General features: G+C 41.9%; 1 protein-coding gene across 3 annotated transcripts in view; it reads left to right on the top strand.

The window, feature by feature from the left end:
* The window catches only part of fads2 (fatty acid desaturase 2), a 106,316-nt gene that overhangs the window by 71,284 nt on the left and 16,381 nt on the right, over positions 1-18,651 (top strand). For all 3 annotated transcript variants that reach the window (XM_039764192.1, XM_039764188.1, XM_039764179.1), the window contains 3 exons: positions 7,640-7,700; positions 8,166-8,242; positions 14,395-14,492. In XM_039764192.1, the coding sequence (XP_039620126.1) occupies positions 7,640-7,700; positions 8,166-8,242; positions 14,395-14,492 (236 nt within the window). The remainder of the gene's footprint in view (positions 1-7,639; positions 7,701-8,165; positions 8,243-14,394; positions 14,493-18,651) is intronic.

Genomic DNA, 18,651 nt, shown 5'->3' with positions numbered 1-18,651 from the left:
GGGTTCCTATCTGGAAAATGTACTATCAACCACCCCAGTTGTTCCATCCATTACACAAGAAGAAATTAAGTTTTCAGCAGTTCAATATTCTAAATGAGCAAGTATCTCTACACAATAAATGGTGATGGAAACTGTAACGGAAATTAAGTTAGCATGCTAACTACAGTCCACACTACCAAACCCTAAATAAAGTAAATATTTTCCATGCAGCATTTTGTCTGGACACCACAGAAACTGGAGACTAAGAAGAGATTGGAGAATGAAATGTACTGATATGCTGAAGCCATCCTTACAAGTTGAATTGGAAGAAGTGTTGTGTTTGTTGTGTTACTACTGTGTGAGAGTTAATTAAAATACAAAGTTGGCTCCTAAAAACTTTGTTATTTAACTGCCACTAATGAGCTCTCTAGGAAGTTTTAAAGTTTGTTTTCCTTTTGAATTTTTTTTTGCATTTTTCTTTTGCCCCCACAGGAGCAAGGGTAAAGGTTTGGAAAGGTTACCTGATTTCAAAACAAGCATCAGTGAGCACAGGCACAGCACCTTTTGGATGTTGGACTTTTTGGAGGATGGCTTGGAGGAGTCAGTCCTCCTTGAAGGCTACGTCTACGGGAGATGCCAGCTTGTTAAATATCTCGAGTTCAGGGTCACTGAAATTGAGGAAAAGAGTGTCCTTTAAAGAGATAGTGTGTTCCCCTAATATACACACTATCTGTGTTCTCTCTGCAATACATTTTCCTGTTTTTAAAGCAATGTTTTCAAATTCCTCAATATTGTCGCTCACATCTTTGCTTTTTCATGTTTTAAGCCCTCGGAAATAATTTTAATGAGAAGAGAATCAAGAGCTGATTAAATGGTGAATATACAATATAAGGTAAATTGAAAAATAAAATTTCTTCAGAGTGAAAGCAACCCACCATTAAATAAATGCAACTTTAGATATATCACTGGCATAAGTACGGGGTTGCCTGTGTTTTTAATCTTTTAAAAAGCACTCAGGATGCAAAATATGATGCTGTACAGAACTAGCTCCTTCATGTGGAGTTTTAATGATTTGTGTTAAACTTGTAAATTGATTCAAAACTTGCTGCACAGTGGCTACAAGTTTCTCAGTTGGCTTTTTATTGTGGCTTGTTCTTTCACTATCTGGTTAATCTTAATCCACCACATTAAACTGATTATTCAGAAGTGAAAAATAATAAGGTGATGCAAAATGCACAAGAACCATGGTCAAAAAGGCAGGCAGAGACCATGAAAAAGTAGGCAGAGGGATCGAAGCACCAACATCAATAGGAATGACAAAAGTCAAGGTCAAGAAGCAAAAACAGAATTCAAAGACTTAATACTAGGGCCTACTTGAAATGGAACTAGCTAACAATAAAGAATAAATAAAATTCACCAATAGATAGACATGGATGTAAACAGCAGCATATTTTTTGCATTATTTTCTCTGATGTCAACAGTGCAACTGAATAGGTCATATGACACTACTCAGGGCAACAGAAACAAGACAATGATAAAAAAAAATTTTCTCATTCAGATCAAAATAAAAAAACAAACTTCATAAACAGAATCCTTAACATAAAAACCTCATCAGACTAAAATTATACATAAAGCCCAAATACTACCTTTTTGACCTTAACATTGCTTTACATTGTTGTTTTGGTGCCTGGTTTTGATGGACATTTGTCATATACATTTGTGCTTGAGCTTTTACCAACTGAGGCAAATTTCAACTTTGAAATCCTTTCTTTCACAGAAGGATTTGGCAACAGTGATTCACGCTTTTATTACATCTCGGCTTGATTATTTCAATTCCCTGTATGTGGGATTGCCCAAATCTGCCTTGTTGCGCCTTCAGTTGGTACAAATGCAGCAATTAGACTTCTGACTAGCACCAGTAAAAGAGAGCATATCTCATCCGTATTGGCCTACCTCCATTGGTTGCTGGTGAGATTTCAGATTGACTACAAAGTTTTATTGTTTGCTTATAAGTCTTTGCATATCATCAACCTGAAATACATCTGCAATCTCCTTCATCCCCTCTCAGGAATGAGAGTTTTGAGGCCAATTACTCCTTGCAGTTCCTAAATCATGGCTAAAGTTTAAGGGAGACAGGGTTTTTTCAGTTATTACTCCAAGACTTTGGAACAATCTTCCGTTCCATATCAGATCTTCTTATTCTATTGAGGTTTTTAAGACTCAGTTAAAAAACACTTTCTCTCCTTCGCCTTTTATGGTGGGTAAGGTTGTTGGGAGGGGGAGGATAGCTATTCAATAGTTTTCACTATTTTATTAAACTGGTTGTTTTATAGTAGCCTTACTTGTGTTTTTGAACAGCATTTTAGTACAACTTCTGTTTTTAAATGTGCTTTATAAATAAATTTGATTGATATAGTCATGTTTAATTCTGTCTCACCTATGTGTATCCTTCTATCTCTGTAACATCCCATGGTGGCACTGGCATGTCACTCGATTTTAGGAGACAAGTCTGTCTCCAACTTCAAGATTATGAGCACTAAGTAAAAAGATGAGTAGAAGGGTATCCAAAACATGAAATAAGACGATGTGTGTTATGATGTAAGGGTATGTAAAGATAAGCAGACCCTTGTGTTACTCAGAAAGCATACTTTTAATTTAAAAGAAAGCAGTATACAAGTAGTTGGTTGTTTCTTTTTAAGTTCTGCTTCTCCTTCCTGGTTTCTAAGAATTTTTATCAGATTTTTTTTTATGCAAAAAAAAATGTATTAAATATAGTTAACTAAATATAAAGTGGAAGACACTAAATTAAACTGTTGTCATGCAAAAAAAAAAAAAGTCCATTAAATATTTACATCTTCTTCTTTTGGCTGCTCCCATTAGGCGTTGCCACAGCGCATCATCTTCTTCCATATCTTTCTGTCCTCTGCATCTTGTTCTGTTACACCCATCACCTGCATGTCCTCTCTCACCACATCCATAAACCTTCACTTAGGCCTTCCTCTTTTCCTTTTCCCTGGCAGCTCTATCCTTAGCATCCTTCTCCCAATATACCCAGCATCTCTCCTCTGCACATGTCCAAACCAATGCAATCTCGCCTCTCTGACTTTGTCTCCCAACCGTCCAACTTGAGCTGACCCTCTAATGTACTCATTTCTAATCCTATCCATCCTCGTCACACCCAATGCAAATCTTAGCATCTTTAACTCTGCCACCTCCAGCTCTGTCTCCTGCTTTCTGGTCAGTGCCACTGTCTCCAACCCATATAACATAGCTGGTCTCACTACCATCCTGTAGACCTTCATTTTCACTCTTGCTGATACCCGTCTGTCACAAATCACTTCTGACACTCTTCTCCACCCATTCCACCCTGCCTGCATTCTCTTTTTCACCTCTCTTCCACAACCCCCATTACTCTGTACTGTTTATCCCAAGTATTTAAACTCATCCGCCTTCATCAACTGTACTTCCTGCATCCTCACCATTCCACTGCCCTCCGTCTCATTTACACACATGTATTCTGTCTTGTTCCTACTGACCTTCATTCCTCTCCTCTCTAGAGCATATCTCCACCTCTCCAGGGTCTCCTCAACCTGCTCCCTACTATCACTACAGATCACAATGTCCTCAGCAAACATCATAGTCCACGGGGACTCTTGTCTAATCTCGTCTGTCAACCTGTCCATCACCATTGCAAATAAGAAAGGGCTCAGAGCCGATCCGTGATGTAATCCTACCTTCAACTTGAATGCATCCGTCACTCCTACTGCAGACCTCACCACAGTCACACTTAGCTCGTACATATTCTGTACAACTCTATGCACTTCTCTGCCACTCACGACTTCCTCATACAATACTACAGTTCCTCTCAAAGCACCCTATCATATGTTTCTCCAGGTCCACAAAGACGCAATGCAACTCCTTCTGGCCTTCTCTAAACTTCTCCATCAACATCCTCAGAGCAAACATTGCATCTGTGGTGCTTTTCTTGGCATGAAACCCATACTGCTGCTCACTAATCATCACCTCACTTCTTAACCTAGCTTCCACTACTCTTTCTCATAACTTCATACTGTGGCTTATCAATTTTATTACCCTGTAGTTACTGCAGTCCTGCACATCCCCTTATTCTTAAATATCAGCACCAGTACACTTCTTCTCCACTCCTCAGGCATCCTCTCACTTTCCAAGATTCCATTAAACAATCTGGTTAAAAACTCCACTGCCATCTCTCCTAAACACCTCCATGCTTCCATAGGTATGTCATCTGGACCAACCGCCTTTCCATTTTTCATCCTCTTCATAGCTGTCCTTACTTCCTCCTTGCTAATCCGTTGCACTTCCTGATTCACTATCTCCACATCATCCAACCTCTTCTCTCTCTCGTTCTCTTCATTCATCAGCCTCTCAAAGTACTCTTTCCATCTGCTCAACACACTCTTCTCTCTTGTGAGTACATTTCCATCTTTATTCTTTACCATTCTAACCTGCTGCACATCTTTCCCAGCTCAGTCCCTCTGTCTAGCCAATCGGTACAGGTCCTTTTCTCCCTCCTTAGTGTCCAACCTCTCATACAACTCATCATACGCCTTTTCTTTAGCCTTCGCCACCTCTCTCTTCACCTTGCGCCTTATCTCCTTGTACTCTTCTCTATTTTCTGCATCTCTCTGACTATCCACTTCTTCTTTGCCATCCTCTTCCTCTGTATACTCTCCTGTATTTCCTCATTCCACCACCAGGTTTCCTTTTCCTCCTTCCTCTTTCCAGATGTCACACCAAGCACCCTTCTTGCTGTCACCCTTACTACATCTGCTGTAGTTTCCCAGCTGTCTGGTAACTCTTCACTGCCACCCAGTGCCTTTCTCACCTCCTCCCTAAACTCAACCTTGCAGTCTTCCCTTTTCAACTTCCACCATTTGATCCTTGGCTCTGCCCTCACTCTCTTCCTCTTCTTGATCTCCAGCGTCATCCTACAGACCACCATCCTATGCTGCTTAACTACACTTTCCCCTGCCACCACTTTGCAGTCTTCAATCTCCTTCAGATCAACTCTTCTGCATTAGGATGCAATCTACCTGTGTGCATCTTCCTCCACTCTTATATGTAACTCTATGTTCTCCCCTCTTCTTAAAATATGTATTCACCACAGCCATGTCCATCCTTTTGGCAAAATCCACTATCCTCTGACCTTCTTCATTCCTCTCCTTGACACCATACCTACCCATCACCTCCTCGTCTCCACTGTTCCCTTCACCAACATGCCCATTGAAATCCGCTCCAATCACCACTTTCTGTCCTTAGGTACACTGTTCATCACTTCATCCAACTCACTCCAAAAATCTTCTTTCTCACCCATTGCACACCCAACTTGCGGTGCATATGCACTAACAACATTCATCATCACACCTCCAATTTCCAGCTTCATAATCATTACTCTGCCTGACACTCTTTTCACCTCCAAAACACTCTTGACATACTGTTCCTTCAGAATAACTCCTACCCCATTTCTCCTCCCATCCACACCATGATAGAACAATTTGAATCCACCTCCAATCCACCTGGCCTTACTCCCCTTCCATTTAGTCTCTTGCACACACAATATATCAACCTTCCTTATCCCAATCATATCTGCTAACTCTCTCCCCTTACCAGTCATACTGCCAACATTCAAAGTTCCTACCCTCAGTTCCACTCTCTTTACTTTCCTCCTCTCTTCCTGCATCCAGGTAAGTCTCCCCCCCTTCTTCTCCTTCTTCTTCTTCGACCAACAGTAGCCCAATTTCCGCCAGCATCCTGTTCGCTAACAGTACTGGTGGTGGTTGTTGTTAACCCGGGGCTCGACCAATCCGGTATGGAAATTTGCATTGTTGTCCACATATTAATTTGGCAAAATTTTACACCAGACGCCCTTCCTGACGCAACCCTCCCCATTTATCCGGGCTTGGGACCGGCATGAACAAACACATTGGTTTGTGCATCCCCTGTGGCTAGGTTCCATCAAATATTTACATAATATGCAGAAAAAAATATTTTATATACTTTAACTCAGAAAAAAAAATACGGACACAGTGAAAAAAAAAAACTATATGTCGAGAATAAAGTCGACATGTTGACTTTATTCTCGGCATTTCCACTTTAATCTCGGCGCTTATGTCGAGAATATAGTTGACTTGTTGACTTTATTCTCAACATTTCCACTTTATTCTCGCCATTTATGTCGAGATTAAAGTCGACATGTTCACTTTATTCTCAACATTTCCACTTTATTCTTGACGTTTATGTCGAGATTAAAGTCGACATTTCCACTTTATACTCATAGTTTATGTTGTCATTAAAGTAGAATGTCGTAAACGAAACTTCATCTTAAAATCAGTGTTTACTAGATTTTTTTAAACACCATCATAAGTTAATGTAGTACGTTAAATGCTTTGTGTTAAGTGTTCCCCGACCGAGTTGCTAATCATTACGCTTTTCTTAAACTGACTTCCTCTTGCACTGAGGAGGCACAGGCAGTGATTGCCGCACAGAATATAGTCACTTCATGATATTGCTGCTCTCTGAGCATTTAGAATGATAAGATAAATGCTTGATATCATTTTCATGATGAAATGCATTAAAACGTGTATTAAACATGCACGGTAGTGTGGCGTTAGTGCTGCTGTCTCGCAGTAAGGGGTCCCCAGGTGTAAGTTCAGTGTAGAGGACTTTATGGTAGGTGTGACAAGGCTCCAAAAAACTGGATGTATGAATGGGTATCGCACAGGTTTAACTTAAATATTGTGTAAATGTTGGGTTTGTGATCTGGTGGTCAGAGACACGAGCACGGAATTCAATGGCAGTTCCTATCCTTCCTTTTTCTTTCTCCACATAATCAATCACCACACGATAAACATCTTTGTAAAATTAAAACTAGTTATAAACTTAGACCATGGATTGTTCTGAACTAATAAGTCTTTGTTATACAATTTTAATTATGCCATCCATTCAGGGTTGCGCCCATCCCAGCAAGCATTGTGTGTGAGGCAGGAACAAATCGTGCAAGGGGTGCCAGCTCATCACAGGGTGAATACGAGCAACTCACATGTACACTAGCAGGGTCAATTTAGCATCACAAAACCGCACATCTTACATGAATTTCAAAGGAAACCGAAGCACATCAAGTAAACTCACTAGAAAAACATACAAACTCAAGGCTGGGAACACCCAGAACCCCTTTGCTGCCAGACAGCATTGCAACCTCCATGCCTCCACATGATTAGTACATGCTTTAATGCATTTCATCATGAAAATGATATCAAGTATTTCTCTTCGCATTGTAAATGTTCAGGGAGCCGGGATTTCATGAAATTAATGTATTCTGTGTGGTGATAGCTTTCTGCGCCTCCTCTTAGTGCAAGAGAAAGTCAGTTTCAGAAGAATGTAGTGATTAACATGGGTCGGGGAACACTTAACACAAAGGATTTCATGGGCTACATAATTTATGATGGGGTTTAAGAAAATCTAGTAAATTAAATATTCAAACTACAAGAATAAAGTCAACAAAGCTTCCATAGGGGAGCACAGGGACCTTGAAAAGTACTGCAGAGTGTGTTATTTTCAGTTATAGTAAATCTTCCATTACAACTAAAGGTTCCTGACTGCAAATCCCTATGTTCTTTTTTAGTATGGTAAGAAGAAACTGAAATATCTTCCTTACAACCACCAGCATGAGTATTTCTTCTTTAGTAAGTACTTTATGCTTAGTAAAGTTTGCTTATGTTAATGTACCAATTTTACACTCTCAGCTTGGAATCAACTCTTTTTGTTGGTCTTCATTTGCTTTGGTTTCTAGTCCTTCAGATTCTCTCAAGTCCCTGTTTGATTAATAGACTTAACTCCTTTTGTTCTGTCAGTACCCCAATGGTAGGTCACTCACACACTCATCTTAGACTCTTGTAACAAATTTATTAATGTTTCTTATCCAATTCCCATTATACAACAAGACTGAAAAGTTAATAGGGGTTTGTAAAAGGATGGCATATACAGAGATCCCTCAAACTGTTAATAGACTGTTTAATAAATGCATTTTTGTTTTTTATTTTTTCCAGTGCATATATTTTTATTTGAAAGTAAAATTTAAAGTTTAAAATACTAACAAGTCTGTCTTTTCTGCTGTGATTAAATAATCTATTATTCTGTTTTTTTAACAGTTGGCCCACCTTTATTAATTCCAGTTTACTTCCACATCCAAATAATGCATACTATGATTTCCAGACGAGATTGGGTTGTAAGTATTTGAACTCCATGCTATATGCATTTAAGGAGAAACTTTTCTTCTTCTGCAATTTAAATTTGATTTATTTATATTGTGGACTAAGCCCCGGACACAGACAGGCAGACGTGTTGCAAAACACCACCACATGTTTATTAACACTATTTAAGTAAGTGCCACACAAACCCCACAAGTCCCCAAGTCCAGGCCTCGCACACACTTTGCCTCTTCTTCAGGCTGCCTCCACTCTCCTTTCACCTACTTTGTCCACTCCTCACCCGACTCCAGCCTTGAATGAAGGGAGACGGCCCCTTTTATCCACACCCGGATGTGCTCCAGGTGCTTTCCAGCAATCTTCCACTGATACGCCCCCATGTGGCAGAAGTTCCGGCTGTATCCCCGAAAGCACTCCGGGTGTCCCTGCTGCTCTTCCCCCCAGCACTTCCTGGTGTGGCGGAAGTGCTGAGGTCCTGGGCACCAAAGTCATGGGGGCGCCCCCTGGCAGTGACCATAGGAACTTCAAAGCTCTGTACCCGTGGCCCCCAAAGGAACCAGGGCGGTCACCCCCAGATGGTCTGGGGAAGGCGCAAGCCCTCTTCCGGTCCTCCTGGGCGTCCCAGCTGGGTCGCCACCCCAGCCACCTCTGACAGTGCCCCATCGCCAGCGAAGACCGCTCAGGAGGAGCAGCATGTCCCACAAGGGCAGGTCCCCAACGAAGAGGGTCCTACTGCGTGTCTGAAGTCCGTTCCTACAACATACAGAAAAACAGGGGTAGAGCCGCCCCTCCAATCAGCACCCCGCGACTTGCCTTTTCGGCACCCCCTCCGTGGGTTCTGTGCCCCTCTTGATGGGGCCACTCGCACCCCCGTAGCCTCAGCTCAATCGGGGCACCCCTCTGTCTCCACAGAGGGCGATCAACCACCAGACGTGAGCGGCCTGCCTCACGTCCACCCTTATCGGAGGGACCGGCATTCTTCTCTCAGTTCCTCCTTTTCCTCTTGGACGCCGTGACGGTCTGGGTCTGCACATGGCAAACGCTCAGATCCAGTCCCGTCTGCGACAGGAGAGTGCCGCGGGCTCGGAGCATAGGGCGCTATGACCCAGGACACTCATCAGCCCTTGTCCTGCCAGCCCCTACGATCTCTCTCCCCTCACCTCGTGCACAGCACTCACAACTGCGTCCACTGTTGGAGAACTGCCTACTCGATGCCGGTCATTCGTATCACGGCCAATTTCGGCAGGTTCTCCTTTATGCTTTACGGGGTCGGTTGTACTCACCATCCCCGCGGTCCCTCTCCGGCTGAAAAATCCAGCGTCACACCATCTTGTAGCCATTTGCAGCACTTCAATTGACGCAACCATCTTCCTCTCCAGTACCAGCAACTCCGGCCGGAGGGCACACAGCACCTGTAACAACTGCTGCTCCACAGGCTGAAGGCAGGCCTCCAGCTCCGACAGAGCAGCCGACAAGGACAGGAAGTTAGCCGACGGTGAGCTCACATGTCCGTCATCCACACACAGCGGCAACTTCCTGTGGGCCTCTTCCTCCGGCCCAATTGGGTCTCTCCCCGGCCCGTGATAGACATTCCTTCGTCTCACCTCTCTCCAGTCATCGGCGGGTACGCAAGACACACCATCTAATTGCGTGCCTGTCACGGGGAGGGACTTCTGGTCCGAGGCCATTTTGGCTCCCCTCCTGCTGCGGCGACGTGTATGCTGGCAGACTCACTGCTGCCAGTGCCTCTCGAGCTGCAACGGCTCCTTCTCCGGAGCTGCCGCCGCGCTGTCAAAGCCCTGCAAACCAGCATGTGTCTGCCACTAATGCGGATCCGGGCAGCCCCTACCTTCAAAATAGAAAAAACGCCCAGCCCCCCAGGGCCGGCTGCCGATAGGTAGGGAACTCACCTCCCGGGTCCCGCCTAACCGAGGAGGCATCCTCGGCGTGTCCTCCCTAGATGCAATGCCGTCTCGGGCGTTCCCAGCGACGGCGCGCCTGTAGGAGCCTGCTGCACTCCTGCCACGCACGTCGTCAACCCGCAACAGGGGAAAACGGCTCTCCTGCGGACCCGTGGCAGTCCGTGGGGTACCTTTCTTCCGTCAGGTTGTGTGCACGCCGCTACTGCGGCACGTGGGTGGGTTCCCCTGCTGCGCCGGGCCGTCCACAATGATATGTTTGTTTCCTGGTCCCTGCCTTGAAACAGGTGGAGTATCCTGCCAACTACACCAGTGTGGACTAAGCCCCGCACACAGACAGACAGACATGTTGCAAAACACCACCACACGTTTATTTACACTATTTGCACGGTCCATAAGGACCACACAAACCACAAGTCCAGGCCTTGCACACACTTTGCCTCTTCTTTAGGCCGCATCCACTCTCCTTTCACCTGCTTTGTCCATTCCTCACCCGACTCCAGCCTTGAATAAAGGGAGGCGGCCCCTTTTACCCACACTTGGATGTGCTCCAGGTGCTTCCCGACAATCTCCCATCGACACGCCCCCATGTGGCAGAGGTCCCGGCTGTAACCCCGGAAGCACTCTGGGTGTCCCTGCTGCTCTTCCCCCCCATCACTTCCTGGTGTAGCGTGTGCTGAGGTCCAGGGCTCCAAAGGCATTGGGGCGCCCCCTGGCGGTGACCACATGCCCCTACAGTGTACCCGTGGACCCCAAAGGAACCAGGGCGGTCGCCCCCAGATGGTCTGGGGAAGGCACAGGCCCTCCTCCAGTCCTCCTGGGTGTCCCGGCCGGGTCGCCACCCCAGCCACCTCTGACAATATATAGTTAATTTCTCTGTGAATGGTGTTAGAGAACCTTGCAGATCTTCACATTCAAACAGATTACACACTGCAAAGATTATAAGCATGCATTCATAGGTTGTCTATCATAAATTGGTCACTAAATGCACTTTAACATGTTATTTGAAAGATGAAAAAAATACACTTTATGTTCCTATAGTCCAGTGCAGTCAGTATTCTTCAGTTGTGGGCAATGTAAATTCACTACCTTATGTTTCATTCTCATATCTTAACTCTGGACTTAGTTTATCAAGGGCAAAATTTTGTTATTGCAAAAAAAGTGTGTACTGCAACACAAATATAAAAAATGGAGTTATCAAAATTAGTGTAATAGACAATAAATTTAAAAAATCACAGGGAGTAGTTAAAATAACAAATAAATTGAAGCAAAACCATTCTTCCCAATGTATCTTAACTTTCTTGCCCAGTTTAGAGATCATTCACAATTTTCTAGTGTTTTTCTTCTACAATCTCACGCCATCTTTGTCTTTGAGGCAGGTAAGCCTTATGTCATAGCTCACATCCCAACATTTAACTCAGCTTGGCTATGGTGGAGAGTTGCGTTTGACATGACCAGTTTACCTTACTAGCTTTCTAGTGGCCCTTACAGCATCTGCTTTCCTGAGCCCTCTCTTTAGTATATAAAAATATATGTTTACCCAAGTGCTTTTGGGTTGTCTACATTCTATAGCAGGCACAAGAATCACACTTTTTGTAAGTGGGAATTGTTTTTTGCTAGGTGGGTGGAACTTAAGTGGTTCTCCTCCTGTTCTCCTGTTCTGCTACAATAAAATTTCCTTCAAGTGAGCCTTTATATTTACAAGGCATAATACCGCTGGGTGGACTCTGTCTGCCCACATGGACATTTAAAGAGGTTCACTGTTCATCATTGTTTATTTTTTGGGTGAGGACCCTATTAGTTTTTTTCTATCTTGTGCCAGTTCAGTACCTTTTCTGATTCATGGCATCAATACACAAACCGTCACATATAAGTTCTGGTTCCCTGCCTTGTGTTTGATGTTGCTAGAATATGATCTGATCTGGTCTCTTGCAAACCTGGACTGCAGTAAGTGGTTTTGGAGAAAGAATGAATGATCAACCCCTAAGGTCATTAGGTTTGCATTGTTATTGCATTGCTATGCCATGACTTTCAGAGGTGCATTGTGTTGATGTTATCACTGCAGTGGGATTAAAAGTTGGTATTGTGCACTTCCTGGTCGTCTGAGTCCAAAGAAATATCTGCCAATGGTCGTTAGTATTCTGTAGTGGTACAGGCCTCTTTTTTGGCTTTGACTTTGTTTTTTGGTTTAACAATTTGGTTTAGATAAAAGATAAGAGATTCTTCGTTTTCCTGTTTGTTCTGACGTTTCTCCTTCTGGTTACTTCCATTAATTCTAGTTTGTTATTCTTTATTTTGGCAAACATGACACAAGCATGCATTCTTTACTATGGTAATATTATATAAGAATCTAATGAATGAACCTACTAGTGGTTATTAGTGTTGATCTGTGAAATTTGCCAATGCATTTTTCACAGTGAATATGCTGTGTTCACCAGAGACCTAGTTCTCTGAATATTTTACAGGTTAATTTTGTAATTGACTTGAAGCTTTGTGAGACCACCATGACATCATAGAGCTGTAGAAGCAATGCAGACAACTTTCACACATGTTAAGGACATTGCTTACATGGCGTGGCCATTGCTGGGTCACAAACACACAAGAAAGAGAAATATTGTTTCAGCTGCTATGATGTACTGAAACCATCCACCAAAGTACTTGACAGTGCTTTGCGATATTTTTCCCTGACTTAACCACACTCGTTTCTTGAACTCAAACTCGTTTCAACCCTCAGAGCTTTTCGATTGTTGTATTTGAGTCATCAATGAACTTAAAAAGGTAAAAATCCAGACAAAAACAATTCAGATGTTCATACTTTGTATCTAAAAAAGTACCACCAGAGGCTCTCTTCTTAGATAGATAGATAGATAGATAGATAGATAGATAGATAGATAGATAGATAGATAGATAGATAGATAGATAGATAGATAGATAGATCAATCGATCTTTAATTGTCCCCAGGGGGGAATTTGGCACTTTGCAATATAAAATCCCTCACCCCTATTTAATGCCAGGGGCTTATTCCAATTAAATAATGATGATTGATACTATGAAGGCAAAGAAAGAACACAAGCTGATAACGTTTGCTTTATCAGAAGCGACCAACCTATTCTTGCTGTAATGCAAGAATTTTACAGTGTAATTCTGGGTATACTTTATTAAGTTCATTATTTGCATTCAGTTATGCCAATGGACTGAGACCTATGGTGAAAAAATAATGAGAGCCAGCTGTACTTAGTAACCTGAAGCTCTTCTGAAAAAATAATTTATGCCTTTTTTGTGAACTGGTTTCTCCAAAATAGCAAATATTGCCATGTAAATTAAAATAACTAACATAGCCTTAAAGTTACCAACAAAACAATGGCAGTTTGTTTATTTTTAAGGCAATTTTAATTGTAAAATAATGTAGGCAAACTGAATCCAGCTTTTGGTTTATTTATTTTTTATACCCTTCCCATCAACTATATGTTAAAATTTCTTGTACAGATACCCCAAGTGCTAGTAGTGAAAGTTTGACTAACACTTGATTTTTCACAGTACATGTGGAGTGGCTTTTCAAAAGCATGATAAATAGGAGTCTTGCATTTGTTTGTGAATGTATGTAGTGCTGAGACGTTCTTATAGCTATTACTTTTGATTACAGGATTCTAAGGCAATCGGGTTGTTGGAGTGAAGGGGAGAGCTATAGTTTAAAGTTTAGATTTCTGGCATAAACACGTTACACTACTGCTATTTACTCAAGTCTTAGGACTTCAGGATGATACTGCAAGTAGGTTTATCTAGAGAACTTGGCTGATAGAGGCTTGCATTCATTTGCACAAAACCTCACACATTGCTACTCTATTCCTGCTCTTAATAGCTCTCTCATTCTCTGTCGTTTGATTCACATGCATGACAACAACACCATCTACTAATCTTAGTTTCACAGAGCTTTCTCCAAGCTGTTAGTATTGTTGCATTTTGTGAATTAAAAGGTTTTAAATTTGTAAATTAAATTTTTAAATGTTTTATTAGCATGATAATATGTTTTTTATTACAAAAACAATAATACTATACTAATCTTTGTTATACATATTGAGCTTAAATTATAGAAAGTAACTATCAGTAGGCATTGCTTTAATACAGGTCATCTGGTTACATGCAGTACTTGAATGGGACACTCTTTCTAAAGATTTTCACAGTGACTTTCCAAACTCTGATTTACAGTAATGGTTGGTGAGTGCATATAATACTAACAGTTTTTGTTTTCACAGGATTTAGTTTGGTCCATGACATACTACATACGTTACTTCTCAATGTATGCCCCATTCTATGGAGTCCTGGGATCTATTGCATTCATCAGCTTTGTCAGGTGAATTTTCCATTCCAAATAGTGCATTAATGTAATCAGGTGGCCAGACATCTTTCTATCACGTAGGATGCCTAAGTAGGTGTAAACTATAGACACTGTATTACAGTGTACAGATAATCCTTGGGCAAAGTTTGTGGCAGCCGAGCAGCATAACCTTGACTTTGGCATTATGACTTTCAGAAATAAAAAAAAAAAAAATCACTAAGTAAACAAAAGGTTGATATGTCACTCACCTATTTATCTCATAGTATTTAGATGTGAGATTACAACATTGTTTCTATATTCAAGAGGATTTTGAGGCACCACCATTTCATTCAGAATGCAAACGTATTCAACTAGTGCCTTATTATTGACTTGGTGTATGTTACGAGCTGGTTTTGTATGTTCACTGTATTGGCCATCCTGTCTAGGCTGGTTCCTTCATGTAATGGCCTTTGCTAATGTGATTAATCTAATATAAAAATAGATAATTTAGTTATTGACCCTTTCTGTAAACCTCAAGGTGCAGTTGTTTAATGCTGAATTTGCAGTTGACATCAAAAGTCTATTTAATTTCAATTATATACACCGTACAATATGTAGTGAAAATCGTAGTTGCCAAACTCCAATACTTTTATTATTAGTTTACTATTACAAATTGAAAAACTGTCAATGCCTTGGTTGCATAAGTGTGTATGTTGGTAAACTAAGATTATGTGAAAGGACCTTTTGTTTTAATTACAGATGTAAATTTGTTTGGATAGGTTTCTAAAAACTTTGAATATTTGATTCTTTCCATTTTATCTTACTATTCACTGCAGAACAGTTCAAGCTAAGATTCCCTGTAAGGGGAACTCTTGTGTCCGTCCTCTTGTAAGCAGTTATATTACCATAAGGCTTGGATTTCATCATCTGACCCATCGTTTTATGTGCACTTTAGCCATTCCTAGTAAGCAATGATTACAGAGGTGAAGCTACACAAAATGAAGGAGAAAATGAACATACTCTGACATTATACTTAATGACTGAAGAAAAGCCTTTAAAGTTAGTGTCTTAATGATTATTCATGTAGTACCTTTGAACTGATTGGATGTCAGCATTTGTTTGATCTAGTGGTTGCCTGTTAAATCTAGTAGTAAAACCTGCTTGCCTCAGGAGCCAATATCAGGAGCTCATTATGGCCAGATGGTACCTCTGCTGGGACGGAGATTGCTCATTGTTGAAATAATGCAAATCAACACCATGTCCTTGGTAAAATTGTTTCTTTACTGTTATCTCCTGAACTTTTGGTCAGAATCAGTAATATTTTTGTTTTATCTGCTGTAAAGAAAATTCAGTGTTTGATACTGCATTTCCAGAACTTCCTGCTAGTATGCTGGTAGAAACATCACATGTGGAAAATAAAATTGTTAAGATCTAATTTTCATCAAAACTATAATGTTTATTTTGCTTTCTCGCTCAAGAAAATAACTGTAATTGAAACAGTGTTTTTTTTCTGTTTTGTCAGAGAAATTACCAATCACCACTTCTGTCACATTAGGCAACTTTTCCAACAGCTTACAGTCATACCATCATTTGTGTAATGTTAGCTAGCTGGAGGCAGTCAGCGGCGCATTCCTTTAAAGCCATTCAACTAATGTGACATACCCAGCGACTCGTTCCAACTACTTTGTGACTTGCACTGATAAAATCAAACAGGTTTGATTTTGTCTTCAGTCATAGGGGCAGGTTCTATATACATAAGAGGTGTAAGCCAATGAATGCTCATTTGAAAGTACAATGCCTATTATAGAGCAATAAGGAATAAGAAACACAGGGGTTTCAGACTTTTCAAACAGAAGAGAAGCTCGTCTGTGTTGTCTCATGTTTAATGTACCATAACAAAATGGAAAAAAGTTAAAAAAGGACCACAATTGCGGCCAAACTGTGGATTTCTTTTTATCAGAGCATGGGAGTATAATGAAAAAAAAGGTTGCTTTCCCTGACTTCCATCTTTTTCAAGGGGAACTGGAAACAAATTAAATTTATGTCAAAGTTTAAATTACTAATTATAATACAAATATGGTAAAGTGAAGAGAAATGCACACATGCCTAAACTTTTTAAAGCACATCTAACATGCTGTAAAGGCCAGCCCTGACACAGACAGATGTAGGGCACAGGTTCAAAGCACATAAGCGATTTTTATTTTCGTCTCCCTCCTCCTGACTCTGGCTCCCGGAGTGGTGGCTGATGGCACCTTTTATAATGCACCCGGAAGTGCTTCAGGTGCTTGAAGACCTAAATCCGGCAGCACTTCTGGGTGTGGAGGAAGAGCTGCTCTGTAGGGCTCAGCAGCAGCTACAGCACCCCCTGGCGGCGCCTACAGATCCCAACAGGGCTGCACCAAACTCTAACTCCCATGAAGACCTGCGGGAGTCCTAGGCACAGCTGCAGACCTGGGGGCCTGCCATCTAGCATTCCAGGGGAGGTACTGTCCTGGCCAGGTTTGCTCCCCTGGTCTATACAGTGAAGATGTGTCCCAGCCGGACAAGGACCCCGACCGTCTGTGACACTGCCCCTCCCTCAGCTGAGCCTTATGGGGCATAGCGGCTCGTCCTGCTAGGGCTGGTTCTCTCTAGGACGGGGAAATGGTGTCATCTGGACCACGGCTCTGTCCTGCAAAGAGACAATCAACAGATCAGGAGGTGTTGTCCTGACGTCTATGTACTCCTGACGTCCTCCACGGACAACACTTCCAGCTGCTCCCCTCCAGTTCATGCCCTGCGGAACCGGAAGCAGGATGAAAGTCCTGCCCCGGCGTCTTCCCAGCTGAGGTCTGCTAGTATCTCCGCCCCTTTGCAGTGAAGCCCTCCACTGCCTCTGAACAGGCGGGCTCACTCTACACACTGTTAGGAGTCCCAGTCTTCTTTTTCTAGGTCCTCCTCTTGCTCTGGGGCACAACGATGGTCTGGGTCCCCTTATGGGAAGAAAACAAACCACGTGCAGTCTGCGCCCCTGTAGATGCCTGCAAGACCAATGCCGGTATTTGGGGCGTGGTGCTTTGGCAGCCAGCACTTACAAGCCGGCTCTATGCACGCACCTCTGCCGATCCCACCTCCACCGCGTGATTGGTCATCACAGCTGCGTCCCGTGTAGGAGTTGTGGCTCCTTGGCAACTGGAACTGACTAATACCGGTGCCGTTTCGCACTGCACTCCCATTTCTTTTATGATACAGGCATCACATACCTGTGCCGCCATATCTCTCAGGCTGAAGAATCCAGAGTCGCGCCACCTTAGGCATTCCTGTGCTGCCCTTAAAGTCATGCCCACCTTCTTCTCCAGCCTCTCAATGGTCTCTTGTAGCAAACTTAGAATGTGTAATCAAGACTGTACAGATGTATAACAAAACCTATGTGTTTAAAACAAAACCTATGTGTCTTAAGCCATTAATGATTAAATGACACCTATTTTTAAAATCTTGCTTCCACATTGTAGGTAAATTTTTTGGGTCATCTGCATGACATCTATAGCAATTTATCCTTTATTGTACCCATGCTCTCTTAAGATGTTGTAGTCTGCACATGGACATTCTGCAAGGCAACAAACCCCAAGGATAGGACGTCAGTGAAACACAAATAAAATTGACGTATTAATATTTCTATAGTAGTTACATGATCTTCACTATTGTTAAATTTGCATTGATTATTCAACCTGATAGCCTAGTAAAGCCGACTGTTGTTTTTTTCAACTATTTTGGGCCTATGTTACTTATTTTTCCATAGGAGCAATGTAATATACTGTATTACCTTCTATTTCCAGACTGTAATATGCATTTTTTACTGCTAGTTTTTTTTTCATACATGGCAACCAGTGCAACAAATCTTTCTTACTTTCTGGACATTTTTTATAATATGGATTTCAATGTATTTAAAATAGCCAGTTAAAAGTATTAATAATAAAAGAAAATTAACTTGTAATTTTTGTTATTAATGTGTGAAGGTTCTGAAACAAAATTATCCTGTCCTGTCAACTCTTAATTATTCATTTCCTTTTGCTTAGAATGCTGTCCTGCCTTTTATGTATATTATATTCATTAATATTTTACTGGAATATCCATCCATCCATCCATCCATTATCCAGCTCGCTATATCCTAACTACGGGGTCACGGGGGGCTGCTGAAGCCAATCCCAGCCAACAC

The sequence above is a fragment of the Polypterus senegalus genome, chromosome 1, assembly GCF_016835505.1.
Source record: "Polypterus senegalus isolate Bchr_013 chromosome 1, ASM1683550v1, whole genome shotgun sequence".
NCBI lineage: Eukaryota > Metazoa > Chordata > Cladistia > Polypteriformes > Polypteridae > Polypterus > Polypterus senegalus.
Note: the sequence above shows the minus strand (reverse complement) of the source record. Positions and strands in the feature narration are given on the sequence as shown.